General features: G+C 39.8%; 1 protein-coding gene and 1 long non-coding RNA gene across 4 annotated transcripts in view; one reads left to right on the forward strand and one right to left on the reverse strand.

Moving 5' to 3' along the window:
• Positions 1 to 10,067, reverse strand: part of LOC137972043 (uncharacterized) — a 16,368-nt gene extending 6,301 nt beyond the window's left edge. The window contains exon 1 of the long non-coding RNA XR_011117023.1: positions 9,940 to 10,067. This is a non-coding gene — a long non-coding RNA (uncharacterized lncRNA). The remainder of the gene's footprint in view (positions 1 to 9,939) is intronic.
• Positions 1 to 20,000, forward strand: part of LOC137972042 (putative ammonium transporter 1) — a 31,672-nt gene that overhangs the window by 2,485 nt on the left and 9,187 nt on the right. The window contains exons 1-6 of one of the 3 annotated variants that reach the window (XM_068818845.1): positions 3,926 to 4,158; positions 16,755 to 16,844; positions 17,924 to 18,154; positions 18,409 to 18,506; positions 18,657 to 18,791; positions 19,345 to 19,474. In XM_068818845.1, coding sequence (XP_068674946.1) covers positions 4,029 to 4,158; positions 16,755 to 16,844; positions 17,924 to 18,154; positions 18,409 to 18,506; positions 18,657 to 18,791; positions 19,345 to 19,474 — 814 coding nt within the window. In that variant the 5' untranslated portion in view covers positions 3,926 to 4,028. Of the gene's footprint in view, positions 1 to 3,925; positions 4,159 to 10,213; positions 10,430 to 16,754; positions 16,845 to 17,923; positions 18,155 to 18,408; positions 18,507 to 18,656; positions 18,792 to 19,344; positions 19,475 to 20,000 lie in introns of those variants that run through there. The other 2 variants (XM_068818848.1, XM_068818846.1) reach the window with 2 other exon arrangements.

Consider the following 20,000-nt stretch of genomic DNA (forward strand, 5'->3'; position numbering starts at 1 on the left):
CGTTTTGGTGCTGTAACGAAAAGTCAAGCGTCCAATCGTGGCGTTTTGTCGTTATTTTGAATTTTTAAAAAAGTCGGTGAATATAAAGAAAACGTACCAGCTTGTCGTGCGGTAGAGAAACGAGGAGCAGTTTGCTTCGCCCTTTAAAGCCCCGTTTATATGAAAAAAGTTGTCCCCGGTAGAAGGGTCACCCGCCTTGCCGAGCCAACTTCTCACGACTGTTTACATGAGTAAAGTTGTCCCGGTTGACCGAGTCAAAGTTTACCCTACTAAGTTATTCATTAGCCCTACTTAATAATTCACAACTTCAATATCCCTCTCTCCGCTGCTGGATTTCTTTTTTTTTTTTTAATCACTCACACCGGTCACTGTTGACTTAGATTTTGCTTCTTTGATAGCAATTTAAGCTACAATCTTCGTTTTAAAGATAAAACACGGACTTCAATTTCCGTGAAGTTGTCCCGGCTGACCGAGCCGAAGTGTTTATATGGAGAAAAGTTGGCCCGGCTAGGAGGGTGACCCTTCTAGCCGAGCCAACTTTTTGTTTCTCATGTAAACGGTTCGCCAAGTTTTGTAAGGAAGTGTATGAAAAGTTGGCTCGCCCAGGGTAGCTCGGGTAGGCGGGTGACCCTTCTACCCGGGACAACTTTTCTTCATATAAACGGGGCCTAACTCTCATCCCAAACTGAATTCGAAGAAATCACAGGTCAGCCTAGACGAGGTGTTTGTTTTAAAAACAAGGTGATCGTGAAACTAAAATTTACTGATATAAGATGAAAAAAGGGGAACAACGATCTCAAGTAGATTTGCAAAACATAGCTCCCCAAATATTGCAACGTATGTATCATTGGAGGTCCTTGCTTTCGCCGATACCATTCAATGAAGCAGATGCACTTTACTGTTTTCGTTTGCCTTCGAAGGAGCAATCTATTCAACCTAGTTTGCTGCGATCACAGCTTTGTTTCAACTCAGTTAAGAGGCAGACATTGATAGAAAACATAGATGCTTCGTTTCAGGTGTTAGGTTCGCTCTTTATATTTTAATTAGACAACTTTTCACAAGACGATTGTCAACTACTGCTTGTTTAGACCCTCCTACAGCTTAATGGCAGAGTAATTGCAAGGGAATTGGTAACTGGACTGAACTTCGTGGGTTCGACTCATGTCGAGAACACTTGGGATTTTCCGAGTATCCCAGAGTAGTTTACGGAAGAAATACATCCCTCCTTGTTGCAGGCATAGTTAATAGAGGGGAATGGTTATGAAAACCAACAAATTTCTTTGTTGTGTGTTTTTGTTCTCTTTTTTGGCCTTGACCGTGCACAAAACACAATAATTGTTTACTCCGTACTGAGGAACTAACCAATAAAAACTTGTTGATTACGTAATTCATGCATATTGTATGAGTGCAAAACAAAACATTGTGCACGGTCGTGAACTTTTGGCATCTTTGTTTGCTCCTTTGATGTTTCAAAACCAGTCCCCTCTATTAACTACGTTGCAGAGAAGACAGTATATAAAAGTTATATATTGCAAATGAGGATACATGGTCATCACAGTTAAGGAAGTTTGCCCGAGTGATCTTTCGCTGAAAACGACCTCTCATACCGCAGTTGCAATATATGACTCATAAATTCTCTCCACTTGAAGATACTTTCCCCTCTCACGCGATATCATGAAAAGGATGGTTATCGCAGTTGACCAGCTGCCAGATGGCTTGATATTGGCTAAGTGGTTAAAACAATTTGCTGCACAATAGCCCGGGCTTAGTTCCTGTTCCGTTCAATTTGGCTTGATGGGTTTTCAGGCCTTTTAGTAAACAACAACTTGGGCTATGTTTTGGTAATAAAGCCGACTTCTTGCAAACTGTGTAACTTTTTGGAACGAAGCGTTGTTTGTACTGAAATAGTAGAATTCATATGTTAACCCAGGTGAATGAGGTGGGGTAAACCTATATCGAAGGCGTTGATCGAGGATCGAGCACACGCGTTTATAGGACAGCAGTCGAAGAGGTAGCACGTCTTGTGAGCAACATGTTTTGCCAATACGGAAACAAAGCTGAACATTCATTAAGGCTAACCTTCGGCCTAAGAACTCTTGTTTAGGTCTAATTTAGGTCTATAAACTCTTGTTTTAGGTTTAATTAGGCCTAAGGTTAGCTTCAATAAATGTTTAGGCTTGTTTCCGTATTGGTAAAACATGTAGTTTACAAGACGTGCTACACTCTTCGACCGCTGTCCCATAAACGCATGTGCTCGATCCTCGATCAACGCCATAGCTTCACCCAAATGAGTCGAAGAGCTCTATTAATCGATGCTGACTCGGGAATGTTCGGAAAAATCCGAGTGCGCCTTTGCACAGGTGTGGTACCTACGACCTTCCGATTACGAGTTCGGATGCTCAACCACTGAGCTATAGAAGACTTCGGGCCATTAAACTATCGTCCGATGTGAGAGAATCCGGATTGAATCCAGCAAATGTGAGGCTTTGGAATCCGGAATCCATTGTATGGAATCCAGAATCCAGAATCCAGAATCCACACATTTCGATGGAATCCAGGATCCATTTCGGTGCAACCCGTGAGTGCACGACCCAGGATCCGGGATCCGGAATCTACGGGCTCCGGAATCCGAGGGCCTCCTGGATTCCTTTACATAGGGCAAAAAATAGGTTCAAGCGGTGTTGTATTCACACATTCATGTCTCAGATAATGGAATTACCTCGTGGAAAGCCCGGTTGCAAACACAACTTGATTATATGGCATAGATTATTTTCATTGTCGTCATACAAAAAAACAAAGGGATAGTGGAAAAATGCGATATTTCTCCGTACGTCAACAATTTGCATGCTAACAGTGAACGTATTAGTTTTACAGGAGAGATGTGTTGTTGTCCTATTTACATCACAATTTACAAACACAATGTGTCACCATGGTAACACCCTGTCAAAATACACGATTTCTTCACAGGTTTGTTTATTGGAAAGTGAATGAAATTGGAGGGCTTGGTAAATACAAAAGATTCGAGCCGCCAAAGGGCCAATGGTTAATTAACCTGCGATCTAAAAACTTCTGAAATCCGAGTTTTTAATTTGTTTAGAGGTTGTGTGATCCGTTTTAAACTAGCCTAAGGGTCACGTATATAGCAGTCATCGTTTTACAAACGTGGCAAACTGTTTTATTATTATTTTTAGATTCTCTTATTTTGTTTGTTTTGAAGATAAAAGAATATTAAAAATACGAAATAAATTTCAATGGTGATTAAACAGCAAGCTTCAAGTTTCCCTTAGAGAGCTCAAAGATCAATGGGAACATTTCCCATGTAAACTGTTATTTTGAGTCTATCATTTTAAAGTGGCATTCGCTTGGATATGCGCGATCACAAATGAAGGAAAGCGGCTTTCATGTTTTGATTTTTGTTGTCTTTTATTTTGTTTTTGATCGGTCAAATGACTGCGATTCTTTTACAACAGTGAAATGCTTTACGCAAAAGTCAACCTGCAATGTGGATGCGAAGGGCTTGCCCGGAAAAACACTTCCGCCACTTGTTAAGTACAGTGGGTTTCCGAAACGAAAAAGCAAACTTGAAAAGCTGTCCTTTCACCTCTTTGCCCTGAAGAAGCATTCCTATTACGCAAGGGAAGAACGTCAAGCTGCTTTTGATAATAGAGCTTCTTGCAAGCAAAAGTTCTACATCTCTGCATTCTAAAATCCGACTATTTTTAGATACAGGCTTTCCAATAATAAAATAATAAACCTTTGGTCAATCCGCCTGGGGAGACAAGAACTTTTACCTTTTATTTAATTTTAGGCTTTTGTTTTTAGGAATCAAAGTTTGTGTGCAAATCATGTAATAACGCATTTCATTTTACGCTTGACTTGAAAACACAACTAGATCACGTGAATCAGGCATAAGTATATTTCCTGCTCGCATCGCACACAATCTCATTTTCACGAGGGTGAAAAAGGCCGAACTTCGGCAAGTCACTTTTGGATTTGTTCTCGCGGTTTTAAAGCAGAAGAGAAAAGAAATGGAAGGACAAATGTCTAACTCAAGTCAAGTCAGCTACAAGGACTTTGAAGAGCTTAAAGGCTCCGTCTCCGTTGTAACCAGCAACCTGGATCAGTTTTTCTTGATAGTTATGGGCTGCCTAATATTTTGTAAGTATGATATGCTTCGTATTCTTATCATTTCAGTTAGCTTTCACAAATCCGACAAAACTTTTCGCAAGACACAACGTACAGTTTTTAAAATCATTCATTGGGTGGCGAATGGTAAATGCGAGACTTTGCGAGACGGCGAGACCAGCGTTTTTCTTTGCGAGCCCGAGACATTTTGACTTGCTGTATTGCCAAACTTCACGATATCCCGTGTTCCCCAGTTTATACGAGCAAGTTAAATTTACAATATTTGTCCATTACAGTTAGTTTTAACTGACTGCATTGCTGCTTTTTTTTAATAGTACAAGTAGTAGTTTTCGCCTCAGTGGTAAAATTCCTTCAGTTTCACTAAAGCTAGGCATCGAAGCTGTTAAATAAAATCGTCCAAAACGGGCGGTATACGTCAGCATTCAAGGACATGCAAGTTGCCGCAAAACTTCCTCAGATCTTGTTTTTCTTAAACGTCTGTTGTTTTTTTCAGTTATGCAATCACTTTTGGTTGAATTCTTTGATTGCGTTCCATAACTTGGTTCCTTTGTTCGTAATTTGTTGCTGCTCATGCCGCACAAGAGAGAAAGTAAACTCCAGTTTTAATTCGTTTCGGTGGCTTTATTTTCACGATCGGGTCGTTTTTGAGAAAAAAATCATAAAACAAGCAACTTGTTTAGGATAAACCAAGGAGCTTCTGCCGGGCCGGCTTTGTAGGAATGTAGTTTGTGGTTGCGATGGCAACCATTGCAAAGTCCGGTCGGGGTTTGTATTAACATGGCCTAGTTCTCAAGGTCATGGAATCATTGAGCGGAAAGTGTTTGCTGTTTGAAATTTTAAAAAAGGGTTATATTTTTTGTTAACCAAAGCAAAGAGCAAACCAGATTCAGTCGCGTCTTTGCTTAGTAAATTCCCCAATATGTCTTGAGACTTCAAAGTCATAAAGGTAAATGACGTGTTTTACTTTTCAATAGCCACATTAGAATGGGTACCCAGCTCTCGTAAGAGACGCCTTTACGGTTTGTTGCGGTTAATTTTTGAAGTACACCTCCAGGCTAACTGGTCAAATAATATTCGTGGCTTCTCTTTACAGTATCTGTTTTGCTTTACGACCAAATATCCGACGTCAGTAAGCGTTCAAATGAACTTCTCAAAATTAACGGCTTTTTTTGTTCATCTAGAAACTTCTCCGGTCAACAAATCAGCATGGTTATATTGGACCGATAAATGTCCGTCATTGCCGGCTTATGTGTCATTGCTTCTCATTGAAAACGGGTTTAATTTAAAACAATAGTTAAGCGGTGGCGTTGACACGTTAGTTTTACTACGCCGGTCTTAGCCTTTTGGATTCCCAACATCTCATGTCCCCAGAATTTGAGATGTGATCAGCCTTTCCTGTAAAACGTCTCAAATTGAAAATTATGATTTGAGTTCAATGGAATTTTTGCCGAATTAAGCATCTTTTTTTTTAAATAGTTTCACTGGTATTGGTTTGATATTCGTCTTTCCGTTGACGTGCTGTTCTAATAAGTTATTTTGGCAGGTTTGATTTGAATTTTTTCGCTTTTCTTAATCAGGGAGTCCTAAGTTGCCCGAAAAAGCATTTTCATCATTCAATAACGTCAACGAGCTAATTCGATTAGGTTATTGCATTGTTGGTCACCGTTAAAACAACATTGAACAATTCTTTTAGTTTTCAGTAACTTTGAGGCAAGAGGCAGTTTCTCGCGCTGAACATAATAGCTTTCAAGCTATTGCAAAAGAACAAAGTTCGCTTCAGTTTTCCAAAATATAAGCATTCCGACATCGCGAGATCAACGTTGCGTGCTTGCGTATCTCTCAACTGCGCGTACAAACCACCTTCTTAGATGAATTAATTGTTGAAATATTGTTATCCAAGACTCGAAGCAAACCAAAATGGTCAGGGAAAGTTTAGAAAATAAGTCTGTTTAGGGTCAGATGTAAAGCGGCTTGTAGTCTTGTCAAGGTTACGTAACTGTACCATAGGAATTAAGTGCGCGGCTTTCGTGATACTGAAAGAGTATTCAATGTATTCAATCATACGTTTTGCGCCTGCTAAATCCAAGATTGTTTTTTTTTCCAATGGGTGAATAATTTATTGTAACGAGTTGGTCAGGATTCCCCCATGCAGTCGGCATTTGGTGTAAATATAAAAAACGGCGGGTTACTCAACTTAGTTTTGGATCACCGCTAAACCAATTGAAAATGGCGAACGATATTCGATAGTATCCATCCAGAGGGGAGAACTTTTTGTCTTCAAGTATTTTGTCAGGGCTCGAATCGTGCCTCGCACTTCGATTTACAGGCTTACATCGTCTTGCAACCTGTGTCTTTCGTTAAGACTGACGAAAAAACGCTTTGGTGGGCTTAAAGCCTCTCTTTTACAAGTTCGGCAGTTTAGTTGTGCTATAAATATTTTGCTTGAAAGAAAACCGAAAACCGTGCTCGCTAAGTGATCTGAAACATGTAGATTTCTTGACGGATCTCTCCTCGAAGGGCTCAGTTGGCAAGCCTTGCGAACTAAGGCAACTTGACAATGTTATCCGCGTTTGTGATCGTGAAAACAGTGTCCGGTATGATTGATGATCATAAAGCAAATTGGAAGGACAATGATTGAAAAGATAGTAAGTAGCCTTCCTCTTACCTTCATAATCTCTTGCCTGCGTAGCAAGCGTTCCTCTCCCAGACGATTTTCCGCAAAGTGGCCGCAACTTTCGCGCGGCCAGTTGGGAGCTCTTCTTTCGAAGAGGAACGCTTGCTACGCAGGCTAAAAAGATAGTAGTAGAGGACCAGTTTTAGCTAAAACTGTGGGCCCCATAATTATGTTAGGCACAAAATATGACTCCTTGCACACTTTTCCGCCCGTTTCCTAAATGCAAATCCGCTCTCGTAGGTGCGGTTTTACGTAATGTAACAAAATGTTTTAGTCTGTTATGTAGGTATATATACATGCAGGTCCCTTGTGTTGTATTGTAAAACATCCCTAACGAAGGGTGGGTTAGTCACACGAAACGCGAAAACTCTTTAGAGTTCGCAGACGTGCTGCTCACTAGTTCAATCTTAAAAATTTAACAAAAAATTAAAAAGTAAAAATTTTTAAAATTCCGGTTAAATGAGTGGCTTATGAGGGGAATTGTAGCCCGCTTCTAAAAGCTCAAAGTCCAAAATGCTAATGAAAAGTTTACTTCGACAAAATAACCAGTCAATTCGGGTTCAAAGCATACAATTTAGTGTTCGTTGAGAAACTTGTTGTCAGGTTGGATTTAGAGAAATCGTTGTATTGAAGCTATATTGCTCTCATCTGTGAGACCATCTTTTTGCAAGGTTCACAAAGTTTACTGGGCAGTCATTGAAAGTTTTAGCATCCCTGTTATTTACAACAAAAATCCTGAATATCCCTTATGAGAATTTCTTACCTCTAATGCCAATTTTAAGTGAACGTCTTAGCATTTAGAGTACATAAAATTGCAGACTTAAATATCCCGGCATTCCTTCGGTAGTTTGAACTTCAGCGTCAGTCTAGTACTGTATCCGGCCCAATAAGTACAAAGAGACTTAAGTTAAAGAGAAGTGGCCTGAAGACGGTAAAACTCGATTTTGGTCTTCAAAACTTGGGCGAATAAGATCTCCATTGGAGTGGACGACAACAGCTCCGTAATTGGCCGTTAAACGGCCGTTATCCTATGCTTGTGGGAGGTGCAGTTTCGTTAAAAGAATATCAGTCATGTAACACTTCAGGTTCAAACATACAATATTACAGCCTTATTTCGTCCAATTCTTAGACCATCTTGCAACGCTAAGAACTGAAGTACACGTTATTTTTGTCTTGTATTCTTTTAAAAGATAATGCTCAGGAGCTTGCTATCTGGTTGCGAATTTGCACAGAGACAAATGCCGATTCATACCACACACGTTAATCTGAAGTGTTAATCCCGTGACGTAAAAGCGTAAGGATATCGCGGTATAATGCTTAATTGCCAATAACAAAATCGATGTTATCACTTAAAGTGTAGAGAAGTCTTAACTTGATTTCAAAGATCTCCAAGATTTGTATTCCAGCCAGGTTTGGCAAATCTCGCACTGATCGCTTATTAATTTATATTTTCAACTGAAAATTTTGTGGTCTTTGCTAAGTATTTACCAGAAATTTGCTAATAAAGGCATTGCACCATACCGTATTGATTGACCTTGTTCAACCTGAATATCTTCGCAAGTTAACGGTTTTTCGTTTCAAAATTCGGCGAAATATTAGGTATAAAAAACTTGTGAAAAATGTATTCGCCTTGCAGGAGCGCTAATAAGCTCGTGCGTTCTTTTTAAAATTCCGCGTTGCAAAGGGATGATCTGTTAGTTCGGATACAAATTTTCCAAGATAACTCATTATGCAACGTACTTGTATCGTCCAGTGCTGAACGATTGATAATGATTCATTTATCGAGTAATAATAAAAGAAAATTGTAAACGAAGATTCGTACACTTGGATTTAAAACAAAAACAGTTTGTTACAGCGATGTTAAGCAGGATTATTTACGAACTAAAAAAACACCGTGCAAAATAAACCGAAAAGAGATTTGTTTAATGAGAGAAATTGAAAGAGTTGAATGTATTTCGGAGGCAGATGTTTTCGATGTTCCAGTAAATGTACATCGGTAATTTGCATACATTGAGTGTTTGTTAGCAACTGTAACTTCCTTTTTTTCAATTACTTATTGTCTTTCCGAAAATTAGCTGGAATTTTGTGATGCTCTGTCGTTTACTGAAAGAGTATTAAAAATTAACAACTTATGTCGTTCAAAATGGGAACTGTCAATTTTGGCGACAAATGCGGGGACTGAAGTTTGTTGGGTGTACTCCCTGTACTGAAAATAAGGAAGGCAGCAACGCCTTGAAAAAAAAAAAAGAAGTAGGAGCTGCACTAATTTGATCGGCAAGTTGCGATCTGCCATCAAATCTTGCGCGTGCCACAACTTGTTAATGTAGGGAAGATCGAGGTACAGTAAGGGTCCCCTTCATCCGCACTCAACCATGTAGTATTAACGCTGCTGGGGCGAAGATGAAAAATTACATCTCAGTCAATGGCCAAAACAAGGTGACGGGACAAAGGTCGCACAAACTCGTGATGGTGTTCAAGATGCAGAAAAAAAAGGCAAGCAAACAAACAATCAGCGACTTTTCAGAAAGTCTTTGATAACTATTTTGAAGATCCCTGCTGTTCCCGCCCAGAGGCACGCAATAAAGAACTGACCAAAAAGGCAAAGCTTGAAGACCTTGATCTCGAGCACTTCTGTCAGTAGAACACATCGTTCAGCGTAACTTCGTGGCGATTGAATGTTTTTGTTGTTAAGAAACTCTAAAGAAGCAGTTCCTTTGCGTGAAAAGAACCTCTGTCCATGGTTATCACATGCACAGCATGAAATCAATGAAATGTTGTTACTTGTAGCCCTTCAAATTTTTGACTCTATTTTTAATTAAAGTATTAGTTAAAATGAGTCATGGGGTTTTCTCTGGTTTCACTTGTAAAGCACGCGATACCGTTTCGATATAAAAAAGATCCTTCCTTATTGACCTTTTTTTGGGGCTAACAAACCTTTTTTTTTGGGGGGGGGGGAGGGGGAGGTTATGAAGTTCTCAGCATTTTACATATTCTTTCAAACATTCTTTAAGGACAAGTTGCTGAAGCTAGGCAATAAGTTAAGGAAGTGATTACACCTACAAGGGGATCGTCAAGTTTCTCTGCTAATGTTTTATATTAGACCACATATTATTACTTACTGTTTGAAGTGAGCAAACGGCGATGCATCCAGACTTTCCAAACAATTCCTTCTCATTTGAATTCATCTAATAAAACTTGGCCAAATGATCAACTGAATGAAAGCTTTTTCTACCTGTTTTCCACTATATTATCATTTTTTCGCAGTCAAAGTCTATATGTAAAGCAGTTGTTATGACGTGTAGTCAGCCTGACATCACGTGTAAAAACAATATATGACTGTTTTTGAGTCGTATATCAACACGTGTACAACTCTTTGCGCAGAGAATTGCAAAAGCCGGCTAAGAACAGGTTGTCGCTTTTTTGTCTACCACGTTTAATTTTTGGCCGCATCAGTAAAACAATTTTCTCCAAACGTTTCCGAAACTTCCTGGGTGCAAGAAACAAGACAGTGGAAGACAATGGCCAATGTGTCGCTTACCGATTCTTTGGAAGTTATCACCGCCAACCTTGATCAAGCTTTTTTAATATTCATGGGCTGCCTTATATTTTGTAAGTGCTAGTTTTGGTAATGTTAGAATTTTGTATACAAATTCAAACTTTAATTCACCGATTTTCAATAGTTGACCGTCATAAAGCAAACTCATTCACTTTTTACACTGACCTAATAATGGTTGCCCAAATATTATCACTATTATTTGAAATGATTCTTGTTACTTGTGGTCAAGTCCGTTTGTTTTGGTACTTTGTCTGCACGCACCTAGTAATGACCACAATTTCTACTGAAATGTATTTTAAAATGTCTTAAGTCATCGTCTTTACGGATTATTTAATGACTGAAAATGCGGAAAAGATTTCTTATTTTATTTTCTGATTTTCTTGTTTGACAATAATATTTGTTTCTCAGTTTACAGTACAGTACATCTTTCGACCACGATCCGAAGTCATGGATACGTCAAAACTTGTAATCATTTGCAGAAGTGTTTCGTTCATTGTCGATCATGTTTTTTTAACCTGTCATTTGTTCGTGCAGGCATTCTTCATTTCCAGTTCCACCTCACGTTCGCTCTTGCTATCGATATCCACACTATATCACAAGATCATTTTACAAAGAGCGGATATATGCAAAGGCCAGATGTGTCAGAACGTACAGTCGATTTCAAATTAGGGTGTTCACGTTGTTGGAAATTTTCCATACAAAAATTGACTATTTGAGGAGGTTTGTGTGAGGTTCAGCTGGTTGGCTGAAGATGGTGTAAAGTACATTTATTCATTTAGGTTGATTTTGAGATCACAAAGCCTTGTTTTCCCTTATTTTGTCACAAATTTCTTCCCACGCGAGTCAATTTTGGGGTTTGTGCCCCTAAAGTAACCTGTTTACTGTTGGCTTTCATCTGTTTGTCATGGTTGCTTTTCTTTCTTGAAATGCGTGTCTTTTTAACTGACACAGGCAAAAAGGGAATTAACTTTGCAGAGAGCTTAAGCATTCGTAATTGATTAGCTTGACACGGAAGCTTCCGATTCGCATTCCAGGAAAACATCCGGAGAGAAGAAAAACATCATGATGTAAACCATACGCATTTCCTGACCAATCAGAAATAAGCTTACTTTATTCGTATAATGACACTCCAAACCTTGGTTTTTCAAAGGGTGGAGAATAATGTCAGCGTTATCTTCATGACGATGCAATTGACGTTTTTGAAAAAAACTCCGTAGTCATGAAGCATTGCTTGATTTCCCAATCGTTGTCCTAAAGGTCTTGAAGATAAGGTAAACGCGCGAATCGCTGGACGTTGGTGTTCAAGAGGTGATTTCGCACGCGAAAACGATAATTCATTGCGAGTCGAGTAACTCCGGTCTAAGATCTCGTCAACAATAGCCCGCTTTCGATATATTAAAATTTAGTGCTAAACAAAAGGAATCATCTCAGGCTCTGGGGAATAAACTCTTACAAATCCTTATATTTATTCCCGAGAGCTTTTGAGATGATGCCTTTTTGTTTAGGATTGAATTTTAATAGGTGCCGTTACACACACCAAGGTAAATGCTCATACCGTGTTAACCAGCGGTCACACGTTCCGAAGATTACCGAAGATTACCGCAGAAGTCTCACGCATTTCATTGGCGGGAAATTTAATCATAACTTCATCAGCATCGTGATTGGCTCTTGTACCTCGGGGATCAAAACACCCTTCCAACTTACCACGTTAAATGTCATGGTCGCTTCGTCTGATCTTTTTGACGTATTCATGGAAATTTACCACAGGAAGTTTACCTTGAGAAATGTCGGTCACACGCACTAAATGCAGTTTCTCGTGGTAAAAGGGTCATTTGAACGCGGTAAAAGTGCCCCTTGTAACCACACCTAATATATCGAAGTTGGTCTATTAATTTCTGTTCTAAAAGGCTTTCTTAAAATTAATGGTGAAAATTGGCCGAAATGTCGCAAATGGTGTTACTGGCTATTCGCGTCTCAAACTGTTGCAAACAGTCGTTGAAAAATCAAAGCTAAAGCTCAGCATGATCAGAAACCGGATCATAGTCTTCGTTGTTTTCAAAATGTCATGGTTTCATTTTTCATTTAAAATCCTCCCCGATTTGCCCCACGTAGGTGTTCACAGCCTTTGCACTTGGCCAAATGGTCCGAGCAGCTTTTATTGATGACTTTGGGAGCGTCGTTAGCTTTTCGATTAGCACGGTATCTGGAACGTCAGTACTTTAGAAAAGCCATTAGGGCACTTAAGAATGTTTAAGAGGTACCTACTCGACTTCCCATTGCATATTAAAGAACCATTTTTCAACCCGGCTTTAACTTTTGCCGCCTTGTCACTTGGAAATTTATATTTAAGAAAATCGGTGCGGGTTCAGGTTTACTTACCATTTTTTTCTATAAGAGATTGGTGCAAGCGTCTTAAACTACAAACACTTAGGAAGACATTACTTTCCTTTCAGCTGAAACTATCAATTCAAATGCATGCAGTGACGTACGTTTATTTCGACTCAAAAACGCGCATTCCAGCAGTGCAACTGTCAAATCATCCAAAGTTAATGCAACTGCGTCAATTAGTGGGATATAAAATGTTTTATCTTTGAGTTTAAGAACAATTTAGTTTCAAAATAAAACGATTTTGCGTCGATCAAACAAGTATAAGTTTTGTCCGGTAATGCAATTTAGTGAGACCTGTTTGCCCCTTTGTTTAATAAAGCAGTTTTAGGGTTCCACATTTCTGCGAGTTTCTTACAGATGCTTTTGAGACTGCTGGGAAACCAAATCTTTCACAATAAAATCGATGAACTAAGCAAAAAAAATTCTTAATTACTCACGTGATCATTCCTCGTTTTAATTAGCTGTGATGTCATTTTGGAGCTAAGAAACGACAACGGCTACGGCTACGGCAACGAAAACGCCGTCAATTAATACTCTCATACATTAAAAGAGAGAAAAATGATCATGTGGCACTCATTTTTGTTTATTGCACTCCCGTACTCGACGAAACAACTGCGTGAAAACGCACAACCACAATGCGGTTTTTCGAGAGTGATTTGATCATTCTCTATATTTACTTCAAAACCGTCCGTGCAAAACCAGGAGGACACTTCGCCCATACTGTACAACATGAACAAGATCAAGCAATCGCTTAGTACTTAATATGCCGCAGAGTTTTATTTTGGAGGGAGGTTTCGTCTCAGTGCTTACCCTACCGGAATTCCCTGGAAATTCCAGTTCGAAAATTCGTTTGAATAGATGGTTTTCACGTGACGTCACCGCCACCTTATTGGTGGACGAAAACAAAAGATCTCTCATTAGCGTCTTTTGTTCATCCACCAGAAGTCGTACGTTTCTCTATTGTTATTGGTGTCTCTAGAGATTGGTTGAAAACGTCCTATAGATTTTGTACTCTATCTATTCACCTGCACCATAGTTAAAAGAGGGGAATGGTTTAGAAGCTCGGCAAACATCAAAGAAGCAAATAAAGATGCCAAGATTTAGGTTGGAAAGTCCACGACCGTGCACAATCTTTTGTTTTGCGCTCATACACTATGCATGAATTACGTAACCAACACGTTTCTATTGGTTAGTTCCTCAGTACGGAGTAAACAACTGTTGTGTTTTTTGCACGGTCAAGGCCAAAAAAGAGAACAAAAACCTACAGCAAAGAAATTTGTCGGGTTTCATAACCATTCCCCTCTATTAACTATGCCTGCACCATTCTGCACATAGCAATTCCCTGGAAAGGTAAAGGTCTGTCGTTTAAGTTGTGTTTAATCGTAAATTCGGCACTTTTATAATAAACGAAACATGCTATATAACGTTACTAATGACTTCTTTGCGCGTATTTCACGTTTTTACGAGGACGTAGGTAGAAAGTCAAGTTTCTCGCCAAAAACGTTTAGTATTGTCATCAACTGAACGCGGCATTGGCCTTCAGAGTAAGCTCTCACCCTGTCAAGAAAAAAGCCAATTTCGTCCGGCTCCCGCTTTTCGGCGATACGTACGAGCGAGAAGCAGGTATGCTAGGATTCCCTTAACGTCTATCATTCTGTTTACATGATCCAAAAACTATCAAGCATGTCGACCACCAAGTCAGCTTGCATTCGTTTTCCGGCAAATTCATAACCAAGCTTTTTACAGTTCACGACCTTGAGACAAAAAGCTTCTGTTCCAGAACATGTTCGGTTAACGCTATGATATATTCACCGGCTTTGTACCAAAGCTACAAGATTTTTAGGGTTATTTAACTCATTCCACCCTTTTAAAAATGAACGTCAACGAGGGGTTTGAGCTGAAGCCCAAAATTTAACTTTTTCAATCCGCGTCCTCGTTTTGATTTTGTTACAAAGGAGGCGTAAACACTTCACGGCTCTTTTCATTTGTGTAAATGGCTTCTTCGGCTGACCAGACACGAAGAAAAAGAGATTAAGTCACTTTACCGTTGAAAAATGAACTTAAGCATATTCGGATTGTGCACTTGTTTTTATTAGCAGAGCATACACGTGACAAATACAACCACAACATGTGACCAGTGATGATTGCTGTGTCTTGATTTCAAAACAACAGCAACGTGTACATTGAACGGAATCACCCATCCGGAGTCTTTGGAAGGCCTAATGCACGCGAAAGTTTTAACCTTGAACTTTTCAAATTATAAAATAAATCCCTTTGATTTTAGAAAGCTAAATCGTTTTTGTTATGGATGAAAATGAACAACTAAGACAGTTTAGATGAGTCAAATTTAGTTTTCGAACTATCAATCTTAAGAATAAGACTTTGAATAGGTACTATCCTCCGTGTAATTTCAAGATACAGATAAACACTGCTGAAAAAAATGTGTTAAGAGGAAGAAACCTCTTTAATAATTTAGCGCTCGAGACGTTTCGTAAATTTAGGGATGTGAGGTTAACATAGCGGCGATGCATACATGATTACTTTCTTTGTTAAAAACATTGTTTATTGCTGAGTCATTGGAGGCCTTAAATTGATGTCAAAGAATCGACCAGAAGGTAAATTGTTGGCTCAGTGACTATTGCTGCATACAGCGAACCTTCAAGTAACTTCGAGCAAAGGAGACCAAAGCTCTCTAAATGACCGAGAAATTTGGTTAATGCAAGCTGAGATTCTTGTGGTCGAGTCGCGACGATCCAAGAAGAGCGCGGGAAAACTATATACGATGCATGTACTTAACTAAAGTACCGCTGGCCGGTACTGACGTATGAAAAGAACTGTATTCCTGTTGAACTTTGAAAAACTTATATAAAATTTTATCTGTTTTGTTCTGATAGTCTGGTTCCTTTAAGTGTCCATCACCTCAAAAGCCGGAGCATTTCCTTTCTCTGCACTTGTCTAAAACTAGTGCTAGTACGCGAAACTTTCTCCTTCAAAGTCGTTGCTTAAGAAGTCCCCAAAAGGTGGGAAAACCAGCTGTAGCAGTGAAAGAGATTGGGTTCAGAGGCCGTTTTTATACTTAGTACGTCTGCAAAGGCGCACTAAACTGGGTAGTTTCTCCAGACACATTATTCGCCGTTTTGTGCCCGTCTTCATGCTAGACGAATTTAACAGACGCAGAAAAATGTTTGCCCAAGTTCGTCCAAGACGGATTATGTATCTCATCATAGTAGTTCGCCCTGTCTTTACATTAGACGGATAACATGACAGACGCATAATTCGTCAGGACGGATTAAGCGTCTCAACGTGGATAGTTTGCCGACACGCATTATGCGTCTTGTGCCCTTTTTATACTAGACGACCTTAACAGACAACGAAAAAAAGTTTGCCCAAATTCGTTCCAGACGGATTATGCGTCTCTAGTAGTATAAAAACGGCCACTAGCGTGTCGACGTCACAAACTGCTAAGAATTTGAACAATTCTCTGAAGGAGTTTGTGACGTCACCCAGCTGCCAACCCCATTCCCTTTCATTACTTGATCAAGGAACAAGCTCTGGCCAGTTTTCCCATCATTTTTCGAGGCAGAGAGAAAATTGCGTTTCAGGGGGAAAAGATAATGAAAGCACACAAAAAGAGTTTGTGACAAGAACAGAGACTACTTGAAGAGTAGTTTTGTTGGGGTAATGGGCACTTTGCAGGATAGTGATCACATGGTACAAAAACTACCATACTGGAGCGCAAATTGCCCACTGGGACATCTAAAACAAAGAAAGTTTAGATTAAATTGCTTTGTTTTAGATGTACCAGTGCGCAATTTGCGTTCCAGTATAGCGGTTTTTGTACCATGTGATCGCTATCCTGCATAGGGCCCATTGGCACTTCAAATCTGGCCTTACATATGTAACGTGGCCTCGTTGAAAATGAAATGCAACAACGTAATTGTCACAGGAAACGGTTAACCAAGCTGTTATGTTGTTCTTTTATTTTTATAGTTATGCAAGCCGGATTCGCCTTTCTTGAGGCCGGATCAGTAAGATCAAAGAATACAACAAATATTCTTATTAAAAACGTGTTGGATGTCTGTAAGTATTGAAACCTTCATTGAAGATCTTCTTAATCTTGAAAGTTGCTGACAAGATGATCAGTTTGTAGGTCACTTTATAGACAAATTCGGCTAACTCAATGTTGTACCCAATTCAAATCTCTCGAGGTTAAGATTCTTTGTGTGTTGAATTTGCATGACAATGAAGCGTTCCGTGACATTTAAATTATATGGAAATACTTGAAGCAAAACTTTTTGGGTATAACATCCAGGTGATCTGGTGACGCAATTCGGAGGACTGGGGAGAAAAATTTTAACGCCGTATCCCACAAACGCGCGCAGCCTTATTTTCGAATTCAACATGGCAGAGGCGAGGTTAGATCTCGTCGGTTCTACTTGAATGTTCATTCAGTTACAGGAAATGAGGTAGACACGGAATGATCTGTTGAGTTTTGGCGATGGAAATACTGCAGGGAGTTTGGAAACAACACCTAAGGCCGCGCGCGGTTGTGAGATACGGCGTTAAAATTTTTCTTCTCAGTCCTCCAAATTACGTCACCAGATCACCGGGATATATTAGGAAGGGAGTTTTTGTGACAGCAAATTCAACATTATCAAAATTTTCAGACATTCATCGTCCACTTCAAAACATACCAGGACTACGAAAAAAATAATTTACTCTAAGTTAAGGGTTTGTCAGGAGGTCCAGCCTCGGAGACCCGAGGGCAGACAGATTATCCGGTGGGAAAAAGCGATTTAAGTTGTCAAGATCGGACGGAAAACCCTTTTTTTCCCAGACTTCTAATTTTGAGTGTTTTTTATAGTACTGTCGTGAAACAAAACACCATCGTGATTGCACAATAGCGAATTTCAACAATTGCAAACAGCGCGATGGACCAATCAGAATTCAATGCACTTAAGGGTTTAAAAGTTTTTGCTTGTTCCTGGGTGGTTTAAAAAATCCTCGAGATTTTTCAACCAATCAGAAATTGTCGCTGTTGCAATCGTTTACATACTGCGTATCCACGTCCGCATTCCCTGCTTTCAAACATCATTCCTCTCAAACAATTTTAGACTGAAAAAAATTACATTTTCAACCTTTTTTTTTTCGTTGTACAGTTTTGGGCGCTATCGCTTACTGGCTATTCGGTTTCGCGTTTGCCTTTGGAGAAGATGGCAATGGTTTCATTGGGTATAAATTCTTTGCATCTTATGAATTACCATCCGACCAGTATTCCTACTGGTTTTTCCACTTCGTGTTTGCTGCTACTGCGGCAACAATTGTCAGCGGGGCTATGGCGGAGAGGACAGAGTTCAAGGCGTACCTCGTCTACTCGTGCTTTTTAACTGGTTAGTAAGCAATCTTTGTGTTAGCGGGGCTGCGAGATGGGGTGGAGGAGGGGGAAGAGGGATAAAACGGTCAACAAGAAATCTACTGAACAGTGGTTGGGTTGATAGGGTACTTCCCACGGACTAGCCATGCAGTAATCGAGCCAGTTTATCAAACGCTCGACTGCCTACATTCGAGTTAGAAAAGTGAGCGAGTGTTATCGTTATAACGTGCAACACTATTTGACTGCATTGCAATTGACTGTCCTCTTTAGGATTTGTGTACCCAATCGTCACTCACTGGGCGTGGGACGGAAATGGCTGGCTTGCCTCTGGTGTAGAATATGACGATTCAGGAGCTATAGCTTATCAGGTTTGTATTTCATGACCTAAGCAGTGCATTTTACTGATAGAAAGCAAATTTACCTGGGGAAAAATACAAGAAAAAGCATCCAAACCGAAACGGTTCTTCTCATAGTGGGACACGACTCAATTCTTTTCGCTTATCTTGGTTGTGATATAGGACTTTGCTGGTAGCGGCGTTGTTCACGCACTCGGTGGTACAGTTGCTCTGGTCGGAGCAGCCATTGTTGGTCCAAGATTAGGAAGGTTCAGCGAAGACGGAACTCCACAGGTGTTACAGGGACATACAGTGCCGGTAAGTGCATGCGCCATGAAATAAATGTCTAATGACAACTGGAGAGAGAAAAAAATAGCAAGAAAGTGTTTTCGTACTTGTGCCAGACTCCCATGAGCTGTTAAAACATGTGAGAGCTTTCGGAGTCAAGCTTGAAAGATCGTAAAGAAGTAGGTCAAGAAAACCATAGGAAGGAAAACGTTTCGTTTGAATGCGTTTCGGTTATCATTCTATGTAGAGCTGTCCTTATCTTTTGGCAGTTCCACAAGTAAGCAAGGGGGCGTATTGTTTTTATGATCATATCAAGTCAATAAGCTATATTTTTCCTTTGATGAAAACACCGGAGATTGTTGCACATACCGCCCTTATTCTCGCGGTTTTCACATGGCGTCACAGCCGCCATGTTTGTGATCCTAACTAAACAAAGAAACTGCGGCCATCGAGTTTGTGTCCTGACTCATTAATTTCTGACTTATTAATTTCTTTGTTTGCGTTGAAAAACATGTGTGTTGATAGCCTGAGTGCAAACCAACAATAGTATCACTGAGCAGATATATGGCTTTCTTTTTTTTAGCAAGCGGCTTTGGGAGGATTTATCCTGTTTTTCGGCTTCTTGGCGTTCAATGGCGGTTCCCAAGCTGCTATTGCCAATCCTGGAGATGCGGACACTGTTGCTTTGGCGATTGTAAACACAATTCTTGGAGGTGAAGCATGAATGAAATGATGATTCATTTGGCGTGAAAGGAAATGCATTTAGCTTTGCAAATCTAAAGAATAAACTGTTCGAGTGAGGCCTTGAGCTGCTGTTGAAATCTTTATTCCTAGCTTTCGACGATTTATGGCATCATCGAAGAAAATATTATAGTCCGGTGAATAACTAGTGATGCAGGTGACAATGTACGTCTATTGCTATTGAGTAAGAGATAGCAAACAATAGATAATAGGTGTGAAAGTAGGGGAAGTTGCAATAAAGTAGAATAACGTAGTGCTGTAATATTTTCCCAATTCCTAATTCATTCGGTAGATCGATGAAGCAGCTGAAGCCCTCACTCGAACAGTTTATTCTTCTAGCTAGAAATATGCTGCCAAAGCCCAACATCAAACGTCTAACATCTCTAAACAAAAACTACAAAAGATATGTTGAGGATACCACATAACGGCGCGGGGATACGATTTTTGTCTTCGAGTGCTCGCAATATAACTGGATTGGGACGAACGGTTTTCAAGCAT

The sequence above is a fragment of the Montipora foliosa genome, chromosome 9, assembly GCF_036669935.1.
Source record: "Montipora foliosa isolate CH-2021 chromosome 9, ASM3666993v2, whole genome shotgun sequence".
Lineage (NCBI taxonomy): Eukaryota > Metazoa > Cnidaria > Anthozoa > Scleractinia > Acroporidae > Montipora > Montipora foliosa.